General features: G+C 46.8%; 1 protein-coding gene across 2 annotated transcripts in view; it reads right to left on the bottom strand.

Moving 5' to 3' along the window:
• Positions 1–13,866, bottom strand: part of SFXN5 (sideroflexin 5) — a 110,490-nt gene that overhangs the window by 62,518 nt on the left and 34,106 nt on the right. For both annotated transcript variants that reach the window (XM_026121807.2, XM_064511666.1), the window contains 3 exons: positions 5,033–5,059; positions 3,486–3,540; positions 1,808–1,833 (listed from right to left, as the gene is read on the bottom strand). In XM_026121807.2, coding sequence (XP_025977592.1) covers positions 1,808–1,833; positions 3,486–3,540; positions 5,033–5,059 — 108 coding nt within the window. The remainder of the gene's footprint in view (positions 1–1,807; positions 1,834–3,485; positions 3,541–5,032; positions 5,060–13,866) is intronic.

The raw sequence follows: 13,866 nt of genomic DNA, 5'->3' as shown, positions 1-13,866 counted from the left end.
GGCACTCACACAAGCTTATCCTGCGGTTTGCTACCCTCCCCGTTGTGCTGGTTTCTGGGGTTGGACCACAAACAAGATCCCAGAGCGTATGGAGACTAAGGAGAGCAAGCTACTGCTGCGACTCGGATCCAGCTCACTGCACAGCCCCAGACTGGTACCAGTGCGCTTAAGGGACTGATACAGGGCAAGAAAAACCAGCCACATCATTCGGTGGTATCAAGGGAGCAGCTGCTCGGCCAAAAAAGAAACGACTGTGTCAGCACGACCTTCATTGCTTGAGCAATGAGCTAAACTACATCAAATTTTTTTGCACTAGCTATAGGGAAAAGCTACAGGACTGCGCGTTGGCTGATACACCGTAAAGCTGCTAAATACCTAATCTGTTCGCGTCTCGGGCAAAACGCATTCCGGGCGTTTTAAGCGACCCCAGGAAGCCGGGACAGTTGGCCCCGGTGGGCTGGCACGGCAGCACGGCTTTAACGGTAAAGAGCCCCGAGTTGGTTCAGCTAGAGCTAACCGCAGGCACATTAAGTCTCTCTTGAGGAAATCCCATCCCCCTATGTTAAATGCAAGACTCAAACTGTTTTTATGCTAGAGCAGGCTGCCAATTTTGTCACTAAATTTCACAGATCGATTGGCATAAATGTTACATTTTAATTTTAACATTTGAAACGTTTGGGTTTTTTTTTTTTTTTTTAAATGACAAGAGGTTCCAGTTTATCCTTTACAGCTAGTGAAATTGGGCTCATCTGACAGCTCTCGGCTCCTCTGACAGCTCTGGATTTGGGCCGATTTCATTGTCAATTTGATCGTTAACTCATTTTTGTTTAACCTTTTCTTTTAAAATGCCCCATACAAAGTTACCATCAAAATGCTACATACCACAACAAATAGTAACAGCAGTGATGATTCCTGCTTTTAGGCTTTAGCAACCCTGTTATCACCATTTTGGAAAGGATCATTACCTTTAAGTAAGCACTGCGCCACAGTCCGCTGGGCTTAGGAAGATTAAATTCAGCAGGTTTTGCTACTTTAACTGTTCTAATACGCATGATCGAATAGCCCGAGCAGAGGGCTGGAGGCCAGAAGGAGCAGGTTTTTATTTCGCTCCACGTTCTGGCCCCAACTTGCGCGCTTTTGGGCAAGCCGCTGTGCCCAGCTGCCCATTCACAAAACGGAGGTAATAGGAATAAAGTCAGAGTTATCTCAGCTCTGGCCTTCGCTATAGACAGCCCCTGAATACTTACACGTTTCATAGACGGTAACAAGCACAAACTAAAAATGCACTTAGCAATAACCCCATGCAAAGCACTCTCAGCTCTAATTAACGAAGAGGAGGAAACATGCCGCGGGCCTCAGGATGTTCCAGCTCTCTAGGTTTGTCACGTTTGGGAAGGGACTTGTAAAACGGGTAAAGGAAAAAAAAAAATCTGAAGATTAATCCCAGAGCTGCAGAAGTTGCATTCTGCAGGCAGGGAGCTCAGCTTGGTCTTCCCTTTCCAAAACGGAAATAAAAAGCTGAAGATGTTATAAAAAAACCCAGCCAGCGTGCACGTATGCGCTGCGATTGGCAGGGGGCTGGGTGAATAATGTTAAGTAGACAAATAACCTCAAGCCCAACCGTCTAAATCCACAGGGCGTGTTTTGCACAATGCAACCATCGCTAACGGGTGACGGGAAAGGTGCGAACCTTTCGTGAATTTGTCACAACACAGCAACATGGAATTTGGAGAATTCGATGCGGGTGCTAAAAAATGCGTTTCCTGTTACGCGCAAACAAAGCGGGGAGAGATGCTAAAATACTTACAATGGGTGTTCCAAAGGGAATGTAACCTATTAAAAAAAAAAAAAAAAAGAAAGAAAGAGAGATGCATGCATTTTAATACACACAGTTTTGGGGTGAAAGAAATCGCACCTAAGCAGCTGACACCGCTACTGGTTTCGGGTACAAGCCACACCCGGCAAGACGGGCTGCTCTCACTCCTCCCACCTCCACACCACCGCGAGCGCGGCAACTCCGCGGAGCTACACCCACGGCACCGGCAAGAATGGGCTCTGGGCTTTCCCAAAGGACCTTCCCATCCTCTTCTCTTGGGTTGTGCACCAAGAGCTGCCCCGAAACCTCCAAGGTTTCATCTAGAATCAGACTTATTCCAGTAAAACCGCTGTGTGCTGGCACATCCTGCTAGCACTTCGAAGAGCATCGTCCTGGACCGGGCTGGGGGTGAGGATGAGGTCCGGTCGGGAGAAGCGAGGGCAGCTCTGCGCGGGGCCGCTGACGGCCGAGCGCGCTAAGGGCACCCACGGAGCAGTCTGACGGGCAGGAGCACGTCGCCACGCGCGGGACCTCCTTCCTTTACTGCCCTTGTTTCATCAGCCTCTCCAGCAGTGCCTTTACGCCAGGATAACTCAGTTATTTCCAGGCGAGCAGAAAAAGCAATATAGTATAAGCACTTTGAAGAAAGTATATTTGCATCCGTGCGGAGGAATAGAGGAGAGAGGGACTATTTTATTCCTACGGGTATAAACTAGTAAAGCTCGCTACAATAGATGAGCCTGTACTCCAAATCTTAACAAGTGCCACAAAAAAAAAAAAAAAAAAAAAAATCAAGTACTTCACATTTTTCCCCCAATTCTTATGCTACTTATAATTCATTTCCATGACTTCCACTAGAAGGTCTCAGAACATTTTACCAACATTACTGAATTAAGCCTTATGGCTCCAATTTACAGTCAGAAAGGGCAAAGCCCTGAGAGGAAGAAAGATTTTTAAAAAGTTATAAGCAAGGCAGCAAAGTAGTGGGTCCTGGCTTTTCTCTCCTGCACCTCACCCTTGAAATTATCCTTCTTCAAAGAACTGGAGAACGGAGCCCATCAACCCTGTGACTTTCCCCACGCGCCCAAGTCGCTCCATCACGTGAAGATGACCCCCACGTGAGAAACGTGGAAAAGGTCCTACGAAGGGGGGAAGAGGGGATGGTTTAATTCTCTCTGCCTAGTTAAGGCACCTCACCAAAGGGCAGTCTCCGTGGGAAGGAGCAGCGCTGCAGCCAAGCCACGGACGCGTGCAGCTGATCCTCCCAAGGCTTCCCACCGCCGCGGCTATCACGTGCCACCGCACACCGAGAAACAGGGCTCATCCTCTTCCTCCCTGGACAGTGAAGCACTAAGGTGCTCGTTGGGCACCAAGCTTCGTTGCTTACTGCAAAGTCAAAATGACCACTACGGTGATGGATACCTCAAAAATGCCAGGAAGGATATTAGCTTGGGACCACATTAAAATATCCAAAAGAGAGGAAAATACTAAGCACTGGCTCTCTCATAGGTATTTAGGACCCTAAATTCTCCTTGATTTCAAAGGGAGTTAGACATTTGCATTATTTTGTGATCTTAGCCTAAATGCAGTGCAGAAACAGGGGGAAAGGATAACATTTCTTATGACTTCCCAGCAAGCTGAATTATTCCCTGGTTAGGGTATACGATACCTGACATCCTGAAAGGCATGAAGATGGTCTCATTTGTATCGGGATGGATGATGGCCTGTAAAACAGTCAGCAAACAGACACAGTGAAGGCACAGCAACAGTTGGCAAGCCGTAATGAAGCAAGCAGTCAGCCTCTCCAAATAGCATGTTTAACGAGAGAGTAAAGAGGGACTTCATACGTCTTGTCATGAGCACAGCAGCATGCTCTCATTGCTTTTACAGCTCCGATCAAAGACAGCTATTGTTCAGCAGTCTCCACAAAAGCTGCTCCTACTTCTGGTTTTCCTGTCTCTTTTAAAGATGCTTGACATAATTTAGTACAAGCGCCTAACAACACCAGAGCCCGAAATATAGCAGCGTCTCTTGCTTGGCAGCACAACGTCCCCGAAGACCACCCACCACCGTGCCTTAACCCGAGCAGGGAAAATGCAGCCCTAGGGGGGAAAAGGGAATCTATTCTCCATCCCTGACTGTTTTCAGCATCTCCACTGAGGTGCAGCTTGCTGCTCTGGCTGAAAAACTGCCCGAGAAAAGCAAGGCAGAGCCTTCGTCCCAGCACGAGGAAGGGGAGGGCAGACGTGCAGGAGGGCAGCAAGGGCAGCGTTGCCTCTTCTGGTGGGAACAAGGGCGTAAATCGGTTCAAAGCAGATTTCGAAAGTGTTATTCAACATTTCCAGAGTAAAAACGAGCCATTCTGATTAAAAAAATTAACGACATGCATGCGGGGAAGGCAGACTATTGAACTTCATTTTAAAAATGACGGGTTCTAGCATCACTTCCACTAACTGTCGACAGATCTTCCTCCGAGTACGGCGAATATGTACCAGCAACGCGCAACAACGGGAAGCGTTTCCCCCGTTTGTAGATATTTGTAGATACAAGTCTGCATGCCAAATCAAAAGAAGGCTCAAATTTTCCTTCAGGATCCAACAGAGTTTAAATAAAAATTTGTAGGCACGCTCAGCTCCTGGTAAAATAAACCTTCCCAAATGCCAGGAGCTTTGGATTTGCCAGAGGAAGGCGACCCTCGCACCTACCCGAGCGGTGGCTGTGGACTGTCCAGACCAATTCTGCTCTACTGAGCAAAAACAGACTATAAAACTCATATTTTAACCAAACTTTACAATGAGCCCAGGCAGCTGCCCCCGCATAACCAGCGGGCCGGGAGGAAAAAACGATCCCTAAGTGATCTGGGCCTGCAGAGGAGGAAGGTGAGTCCTAGTTTTAAGCCTCACTGAAGAGCTGTCAAACTGTCTTGGAAAGACTGGGGACCAGAAATCTCTTGACTAGATAGAAAAGGGAAAATGAAGACATCGAAATATGTAAATACAAAAAGAAAAATCAGAATCATAGGTAGAAACAGCGTTCTTTGCACATGTATTTTCTGTGGCAGGACAGAACAGCAACGGACAAATCCCGTAGCGCAGAAGAGGACAGCACTTTTCCCTCATTTAGCAAAAAGGAAAAAAAAAAAAAAAAGTGACAGTTTAAAACAGCAATGAAATATGAAAAAGCACATTAGCTGCTATATAAAAAAAGGTACCTTACCTGCTTTATTTTTTGAGCTCCCCACAGCTAGAAAAAGAGAAGAGAACATCACATTTAGGAAGGAGCAGCATAGCTTTCGCAATCCCCAGTTTCATTCAAAACCCCAAACATGCACCTCTCAGCTGCCATGGTAAACGAACGGGAGGAACTGCTTTAAGCAGACTCCTTTCCTCCGTCCTCCCGGGACCTCGCACTGCTCTTCCAGGGACCTTTATTCTCACCGAGTGCTTTTCAAATTCGGGGGTCCAGTAAGACTACCAGGCAGAGCAGACATTCTTATTTTGGATGATCAGAAATAACAACAACAATGGGAAAAAAACAGAATTCATACTATGCTACAACCTGTTGAAATCAAGAATTATCTTAACACAGTTGCACATAGATCTTGATGTAAATTTAGCGCAACCTTTCCTTGAACGAGCTCCCCACACTGCTGCGGAAATCGAGGCTTGCTGGGGAACAAAGGTGGAGCAAATACTGCAGTGGCAGAGAAGCAAGGATCTCTTCAAATAAAACCTGCCAGGGAGATTCGGCATGAGAAGTCTCCACTGTTTTTCATTTTCCAGAAGGAGGGAAACATTCTCGCTCGCTGAAAAATACTCAGAAAGTAGAAAAAGTCCCTTTAAAACTCTCACAAGTGCCTATTTTTATTTACTAATCGTTGTAATCTAGCAGCATCAAAACACCTCAAATCAAGCGCAGGCAGCAGAGATCTGTGAACATGGAGAAAAATATATCATAAGCGGAGGAGCATATACATCAGGTATAGGTAGAGCCAAAGAGCAGGGGGCACGGTACCAAAATAAACTGGAATATACTGCACAGCCTCTGACTTGTCTGCTACACAGTACGGCCAGAGGACTTTCCTTCATGAATTATGCTTAAATGCAAGTGATAGTTTGGAAAAAATCCCCCTTTTTGATGTATACATTTCCAGAGACAAAAAAAAAATCCCAGGATTACGGTAAATTGTCACAACATTTAAATTGCCTTTATTATTAAAAAGCTGTTCCCCCCTTTCCAGCTGATGGCTGGCTTCAGCCGCCAGCCCCCAGCGCGTGTTACACCTCCGTCTGACAGCTCCCGAGCTGCCTATTTCTGTTCTTCACGCAGGTACTCGGAGCTGCTAAAGTCACCCCTTAACCTTCGCTCAAAGGAACGCAAGGAAAATCAAACAGAGCCAAAAGACTGGCTGCTTCACTGGCAATGCGCGTTTGCCAATCTTTTAACCACCCTTGTGGCTCTTTTACGTCTTTCCAATTTGTCAACATCCTCTTGAATCGAGGATGCCAGGAACCAGACAAATTATTCCAGCAACAGTCGCAGCAGTGCCAAAGCAAGGCTAGGATAACCTGATGATTTGCACTCTGCTGTTTATAAATCCAAAGACAGCGATAGCTCTTTTTGCTTTAAGAGAGCTCATGTTTCTCTGATCATCCACCAGAATAGCTACCTAAATGCTGGGCCCACGTTCAGTCATCCAGGCACTCAAGGTTTAGGTTTTAGTCTGGGTGCTGCTGTTATCAAGACCTGAATTAAGCCCAGTTCTGCCATTCTTCTTCACCTGAGGCTCAATGCATCCCCCAAATAAATGCAAATCAAGAAAATACTGCTGGAATAAGGCAAATACTCTTTTATAAACAGTAAGGCAATCTACCTACCGGGGGGTTGAGCCAAGCTATATCTGCTAATCCTAAAATCCCAAGGGCGGGAGGCTGCGTGCCGAGACAGCTCTTGGGGCTTTTCCACGTTCAGCCGGGCTGTTGCACCCGCACGCCGGCTCAGAGGACCTCCCCGGGGTGAAGATGCCGCAGGAGATGAACCAGAGCGTCCGAGCAATCCTGCGGCTGCCCAGGTCTCGCCTATCTTAGACACGGAACCGAAACACGGGATCATCCTGCCTCTCCAACTGCAAGTGCAAACGCTAGCATAATGGAAGAGGGACGGTTTCTGAGCCAGCTCTACGGCTGTTTTGGTCAAGATATCTAATTTCATTAATTGATCCCAATATTTATGCATTTTCCTGCTGCAGTGCCAATATTGTTAGAACATGAGATTTCATTACTTCTCAGAAGGAGACTTTACAAGATGCACCTGATGAGTCACCTACAGATTCTGCCAGCTCATTTTCACTTCTTTATCCTCTAATTCATTTTCTGTCTGCAGCCGTTTTCAATAGCTTCAGTGCTCTGAGGAGTCTTGCCAGTTGGGGGGCTCGTTTCTGAGAGCACGTCTCTATTTTAGCTAGAGATTTCATTCACACCCTCTCTGGCCATCCTGGAGAAGCAGCCAGATTTTGATCTCATTTACACGAGCGTGAATCCAAAGCATCTTCACTGGAGCATGTGGAACTACTCCAGATTCATGCTGAAGTTTTGTTGGAATTCGGTCCACGATCTCTAAATATAGTCGGTCTATCCAGGGTGGGTCTCCTCCGATAGATCATCTTCCTTTCCATCAGCTCGGCTGTATACTAATGAGTCCAAGCTGCAGAGGGGGCAGTTAGCTGTCTGCACCCTCTCCAAGCATTTTGCCACCACTCCAATCTGGGTGCAAGGACCAAACATGCTCATACATGGATTTACACCAAAAAACCACTGAGGACGAGGGGAAGAGAGTCAGACCATAGCTAACAGATTTCTCGTTCTGCAAAGCAACCTAAACAGGCATCGACAAGCAAGTTGCTTTGGTCTGTGGCTGCTGCAACTTTGGGCAACGAGAGATCAGCCTCCGCTTCGCAGAGGCGTCCTTCACGACCGCGGAGGAATCGGCTCCAGGACCGTTTGCAAATGCTCCCGCACCAGCATTTCAGGATGCTGAATCCAGCGACAGGATCTCCACCCATCTTTCCCAGGACTATTTTTCTATAATTCTGGGAGGAACAGTTTCTCACCCACCTTGTTCGTGATCTAGGCAGATAGCTTTGAAAAAACTGAACTGAGGAACTGTACTCAGTTACACAGAATTTTAATGTACTTATGAAGTTTAAGAAAAGGTATCAAAGACACTGCCACAGCCTAAAGAGACCCAAAGCTGCAGTAAGGAGACAAAGCCTGAAATAACTCTTGGTGAATAGATGTGATTTTTGGGTGGCAGGACAGACCCTACTTACCCTTCCTTACTTAGCAGCATAATGGCAGCTTAGAGATAGCTCTCAAAAAAGTATTTATTTAAAGAATATATCCACCCCAAATCTATTAGCTAACACCTGCCACGATAAAGATAGTACAGAGGGTACCACATATTCTTAAGAGATTAATTTCCCTCCTATTAACTACAGTAAGATTTCACAGTTCTAGGCTCAAAGACAGCATTTCTGTTTGCCATCTACGCACCCATAGTTTTCCAATCTAGGTGAAATTATGTTTACAAATTGCCACAGTTCGCCCTTGTTTGCAACCGGCACCAACGCTGCTAAAACAAGGGGCCAAATCCGCACCACACAAGCGCAGTTGGCTGTACTGAGACCACCTACTACACTGCTTAAGTTGGACTCGGCTGTCTAAGATCAAGAGAGCAATGACAGCTTCGCACCACCTACTCCCGTATGCCGCCAGACCCTACCTCCCTGCACAGTCAATGGAGACACAAAGGCACATTTGTGAGATTTGTGTTGGGGATCTGCAATAGATGTTCTCACCACGTCCCTCCTTCGGCTGCACAGGCAAACAGGATTTGAGGCTCTTGCACGCTACACTAAGCAGACATGCAAACACTCTGTCTTAAATCCTAGAATATGTGCTCTAAATATGCCATGTCAGGAATAGCTCTGCATGCAGAAAAGCCCGTACTGACTGGCTGCACTTTTAAAGCATGTAATGACAAGGCACAGTTGTTTCCAAACAGTTAATGAGGAGGAACATGTCGGGCAAGCCCTACACGTAACAAGCAACGCAGCGGTCCTACCTATATTAGACGTTGCACTAACATCACTCACAACGGTTAGGAAAAGTCCCCTAATAAAGACAAGGCAGACAAGGAAATCCGCAGAAGAGTGGAGCATTTTAGTTGCTTTATTTCATTCGTCCAGTCGAATGGAGATGGAGCTCTGCCCAAAGCCTGCGGGTCCCCTTCTCGCTCAGTCAGGGCGGTTCTCTCACCCTTTCCCGAGATCCCACCTGCACCCATGAACACCCGCTTTTAATGAGGCAGCAGTCTGCAGTTTGCACCCCATCAGCAAGCGTCAGTTGCTTCACACTCTGGGAGCTGCAAGGTTTATTGAAGCGAAGCTCCAGTTATCTATCCCACACTGAATTCCAAATATTCCAGTGGAGGGACTGGAACGTGTGATACAGCCAAGCTCATGCTCAAAGACAAGAGCAAGCTACTTTCACGTGCGACGTGGCCATTCAGGGGAGAGCCTCCAAAAGCAGATGTTCTTTTCACCACTCCCAATCGTTCACAGGATACAAAACCAGAAAAATAGCATCTGTCCCAAAAAACATAACTTACCGTGCTGGGAAAGCTCACTGAAAAGCTCACACTTCAGACCAACAGCAGGAATCTGGCAGCATATTAGTGTGAAGCAATACTAACAATTTTACTTCTTTCTAGATCCCTTACCTAGTAGTCAAACGGTCAGAATAAGACACTGGAGATGGGCTTCACCTCCTCCAAGACATCTACAACACACACATCTACTGCAGCGACTTCTCTGGACTGCCTTTATGCCAGCGGGCAGAAAACAGGCAATTTGTCTCATCCCGACTAGCTGACTGGCCCCGACTAGATGACTTGCACTCCAGCAGTACTCATTTCTCTCCATTGACTTTCAGAGGGAAACTGTGTGGTTAGCTTTGGCTCAAATTGTGCGTGGCCCAAGATGTAAAAGCACCCTAAAGTGTCAAGCACCTGCAGCTCATACTGACTTTGGCATGGCTTGTTTGGCATCTTTTGGATCCTGGTGGGAATTTCATGAAAGGTGAAGCTTTTTAGGTCGGAACATCGAGACTTGTGTTGCATTTTTTCCAAACAGGTCGTCTGTTGCTTTCCTCTCCTGGCAGCTCCGGCTCCACCAGGGCCACCGGCATGAATCGGGAGCGCTCATCAGTGGGTTCAGTACAAACTCAGCAGGGTTAGCTCCTATTTATCTTCCTTGTAAGGTTGACCACACTGGAAAAGCTCTAATACTTACTGTGAAGGTCAGCGGGTGACAGGAACAGAAATAAGTATGCATGTATTTTTAGTACTTCACTAAAACCAAAAACCAGTGCCAATCACAAGGCAGTTTGGTGCAGCCTGATGGAGCTGCCTGCTAAAATCCGTTCTGCTCTGTTCTCCACCCTGTACTTTCTTCCTTCCCAGGAGCGTGATCACTCGTGCTTCGCGTGCCTTTCTCCCACTTCTCTCCTGCCTGCTCCAGCTCGAGTCCCAAAACCCACATTTCCCACTTCTTGAAAAGTGATATTTAACATAGAGGCAAATGCACACTACAAGCTCCAACCAAAGCATTCAATTATGGTTAAATGCTTTTAGAAAGATTTATAGACTTGCAACCTACCCTAGCAGCTGATTTATGTGTAATCCCATGTCTGGCGTTATTACTAACATGAAAAACAAGGCCACATAACCCACGGTCTACACTTGCTTCTCACTTGAAAGTCTTGCTTCTTGGACAGTTTCCAGCCATGCTGCTAACAATCTTTACCTTAGAAAGGTTTTAGCTGCAAGCAGATAAAGCTCAAATGACCCATGCAATGGCTAAATCACAAAGAGAATCTACGTGTTTTCTGCCCTGCATCCAACACTGAAATGCATCAGCAAAAAGGCACCCTCTCTCCATCCTAGGCATCATTAAGCCACGACTTCTGGCTGCTTCCAGAGCCATAAAGCCCTCATGAAAACCTGCCCGTCAAGAAGCATCAGCTGAGACACCAGGACCGTGGGACAGCTACGGGGTGGCAGGAGCCGTGCGGGGACACCGCGTGCAGCGCCCGTCCGTGCCGCAGTGCCGCAAGGCGAGCCCCGATTGCTGGGAATCGGAGTGTGAACCAAGAGCAATTCCACTGAAATGCACAGATTTACACAGATATAAAACTAGTGTAGGTGGAAAGAGAATCAAGTCCTAACCGATAAAAAAAGATAGCACTTAAATAACACTTCACCACTTCGCAGCACTCAATAAACATTAACTAATTAATCCTCACAGCATTCTACTGGAAAGGCTTAAACAGACTAAGCAGCACTCACAGAAAAGCGTTTCTTGTGCCAGGGTCAGGGGAGGACTTGGATGCCATTACACGGTTTAAAGCACAGCCTTGGAAACCATGCTTGCTAACGCAAGGAGCTTGCTCAAGATCAGATTTGTTTCAGCTTACTTTAGCCCAGACAGAACTTGTGAATCAAGCCTATTTGTAATCTGCATGTGAATTTAGAGAGAGTCTCTCAATTCTCTGATGATTAAATGAAGCTAAGGCAGGCTGCTGCTGAGTAAAAGCTTCTGCAGTTGAATTTAGCATGGTTTCATTAAGCTGCATTAATCTACAACCCCTCCACTCCTGCCCAAGCTCCCTAGGTGCCTTTTGGCCTCTGATAGCCTGGACATGATGCCGAAAATGTTCAACCCATCTTAGACCAGACCACAGTGTCACAGAGGAACATTGAGACTGCAGAAGACAGTAGGTCCAAGTGCAATCCCCAGAGCACTGAACAGGCTACTTTATCAAAGCGAAAGGGAAGCAGCGGGACAGCCGATCTATCTAGGGTTTATTGTATCCTGCAAGAGACCAGAGAAAAAAAAGTACAGTTTACTGCAAATGGACCTCTTCGCTCTTCATCAACACTGTTAAGAAAAGCTATTATTCTCCAAAAGGGATGCTGTTTAGACTCTGATAGATTCATTGTTCTCTGCTGTGTCTGGGACAGCATGAGTGGCTCTTCCCGCTGCTAACATGATTGAAGGAAGAACACAGTAATAAATACATGCCCATTAAGCTGGTGAGTCTCTTTTCACTTCGCTGATACTAATGGGGAAGAAATGAAACAGTTTCAAAACAGCAAGTTGCCAAAACTGCATTTGGAAAGGCTCGAGAGTGAGAAGTCACAACTGACACACCACAGTTCATGCTCCGCCAACGCGCACAGGAAGGGGCTGGCTGGAGGAATAGCGAGTGTCTGTCTCCAAGGGACAATTTCGAAAAGCAGCATTTTTCCTCTCACTACAGATCATTCAGGTTTTTTCAGCCACGCTTGTGTGCCGAAGGGGTGAAGCTTTCCGAGTGGAGTTTCTAAGGGTAACAGAACAGAATAGGATAACAGAGCTGCCTCACTGCTATCTTGATTTCTAACAAATAGATAAGCATGCATCGTAAAATATGCACATATATAAATGTCTTGTCAAATGAGCAGCTAGAATAAGTCTAGGGAACTCTGTTGGATGAGGTGACCTCCTGAGGTCCCCTCCAATCTGAACCATCCTATGATCCTGTGGCACACACAGAGGAAGATCTCATTCTTGCCCTGGATGGCTCAAAATCTAAATTCCTGGGGTTTCAAAGCTACTGGATTTTAGCCAGGAGATGATCCAGAGCTCAAGATGTTTAGTTTTGGTCTTAAGAAACCTGGATTCATATTCCTACCTCCACCTCAGACTTGCTCGCATCCTCACCAGCTCAAGCAGATACGTGTTTAAGGCACCACAGCCCCACCATCCTCCCCCCCTCCTAGGGGCACGCTCCCTCCCCTACCTCGTACCGGCACGGATGCTCACGCAGAGCAGACAAAGTTCAGGGAGCTGCTCAAGTCGAGAAGCGAAGCACTCCAAAAGTGGGGGAAGGGAGCTTCAGATTTTTTATTAAGCTCAGCTCTCTGAACCAGCTGTGCCAATGCAAGCAAGCAAGGAGGTGGGAACACATGGCCGGGAGGAGAGACGGCAGAAACATGGCAGTGCTGACTTAGAGCAGCTTATGCTGTCATGGAATCACACTTTCCCTTACAATATTCTGCACACAGACCAAATTTGTATCAGTGCAGGTACAAAGCGCAGAGAATGACAGAAGCACCATCTTCTTCACGGGTGCACATTTAAAGAAACAGCTATTTCCATCAGACTAACAGCTGCATCTGCACAAGGGTTACATTTAGTTAATTCTAGTAGTTTTTAAACCTCTTCTTGGTCCCATGCTGGCACGAAAAAGTAAAAATCTTGCATGGAAAAAGCATGATTCAGTACTCACGCTTGTGAGTCCTCGTTCAGTGCACACGTAGCACTCGCAGTCACTCCTGCCAGCGCGTTGCTCTTCTGTGGCTCTTTACCTCTCTCTACTGGCAGGACCAAAGGGAAGAGCCGGGGCGCCAAAGCAAGGGTGAAGGGACAGATGGGAGGTAGAAGAGGACAAAAACCTTCATCGCTCTATTTCTTAGACTATTCTGTGTCTTTAGACACTAGGGTTTTAGAACAGAGTGCTATGAGTCTGCAGACGGGCAAATCAGGGCTCTGACCCTAACTGGACCAACGGACTCGTGTCACAACAAATACAGTAGCTTCGGCTCTTGGATGCTACAGCAGCAGCTATTTCTACCTCTGCTTCAAAGGTGAAGAGAGACATCAGGATTCAATGTGCAACATGGACATGTTTTGCTGGATATGCCAGCAATGCAGTCCAAGCATGGAACTATTGCAGAGAATTGTAGCAAAGGCAACAAAAACATGGGCATTTCAGGGGATTTTAGCAAAGGAAACAAAAATATGGGCATTTCAGGGGACGAGCTGAAAGAAGAGAGCAGCGTTAAGCTTGCAACAAAATCTCCCCAGCGCCGATGCCTTGCTGCAGCCCTTCCACGGCGGGCGCTCATCCTGCGCAACGCTGCGCCTGAGCAGGGCTGTCCGTGTCCGA

Source organism: Dromaius novaehollandiae, chromosome 4 (genome assembly GCF_036370855.1).
Source record: "Dromaius novaehollandiae isolate bDroNov1 chromosome 4, bDroNov1.hap1, whole genome shotgun sequence".
NCBI lineage: Eukaryota > Metazoa > Chordata > Aves > Casuariiformes > Dromaiidae > Dromaius > Dromaius novaehollandiae.
Note: the sequence above shows the minus strand (reverse complement) of the source record. Positions and strands in the feature narration are given on the sequence as shown.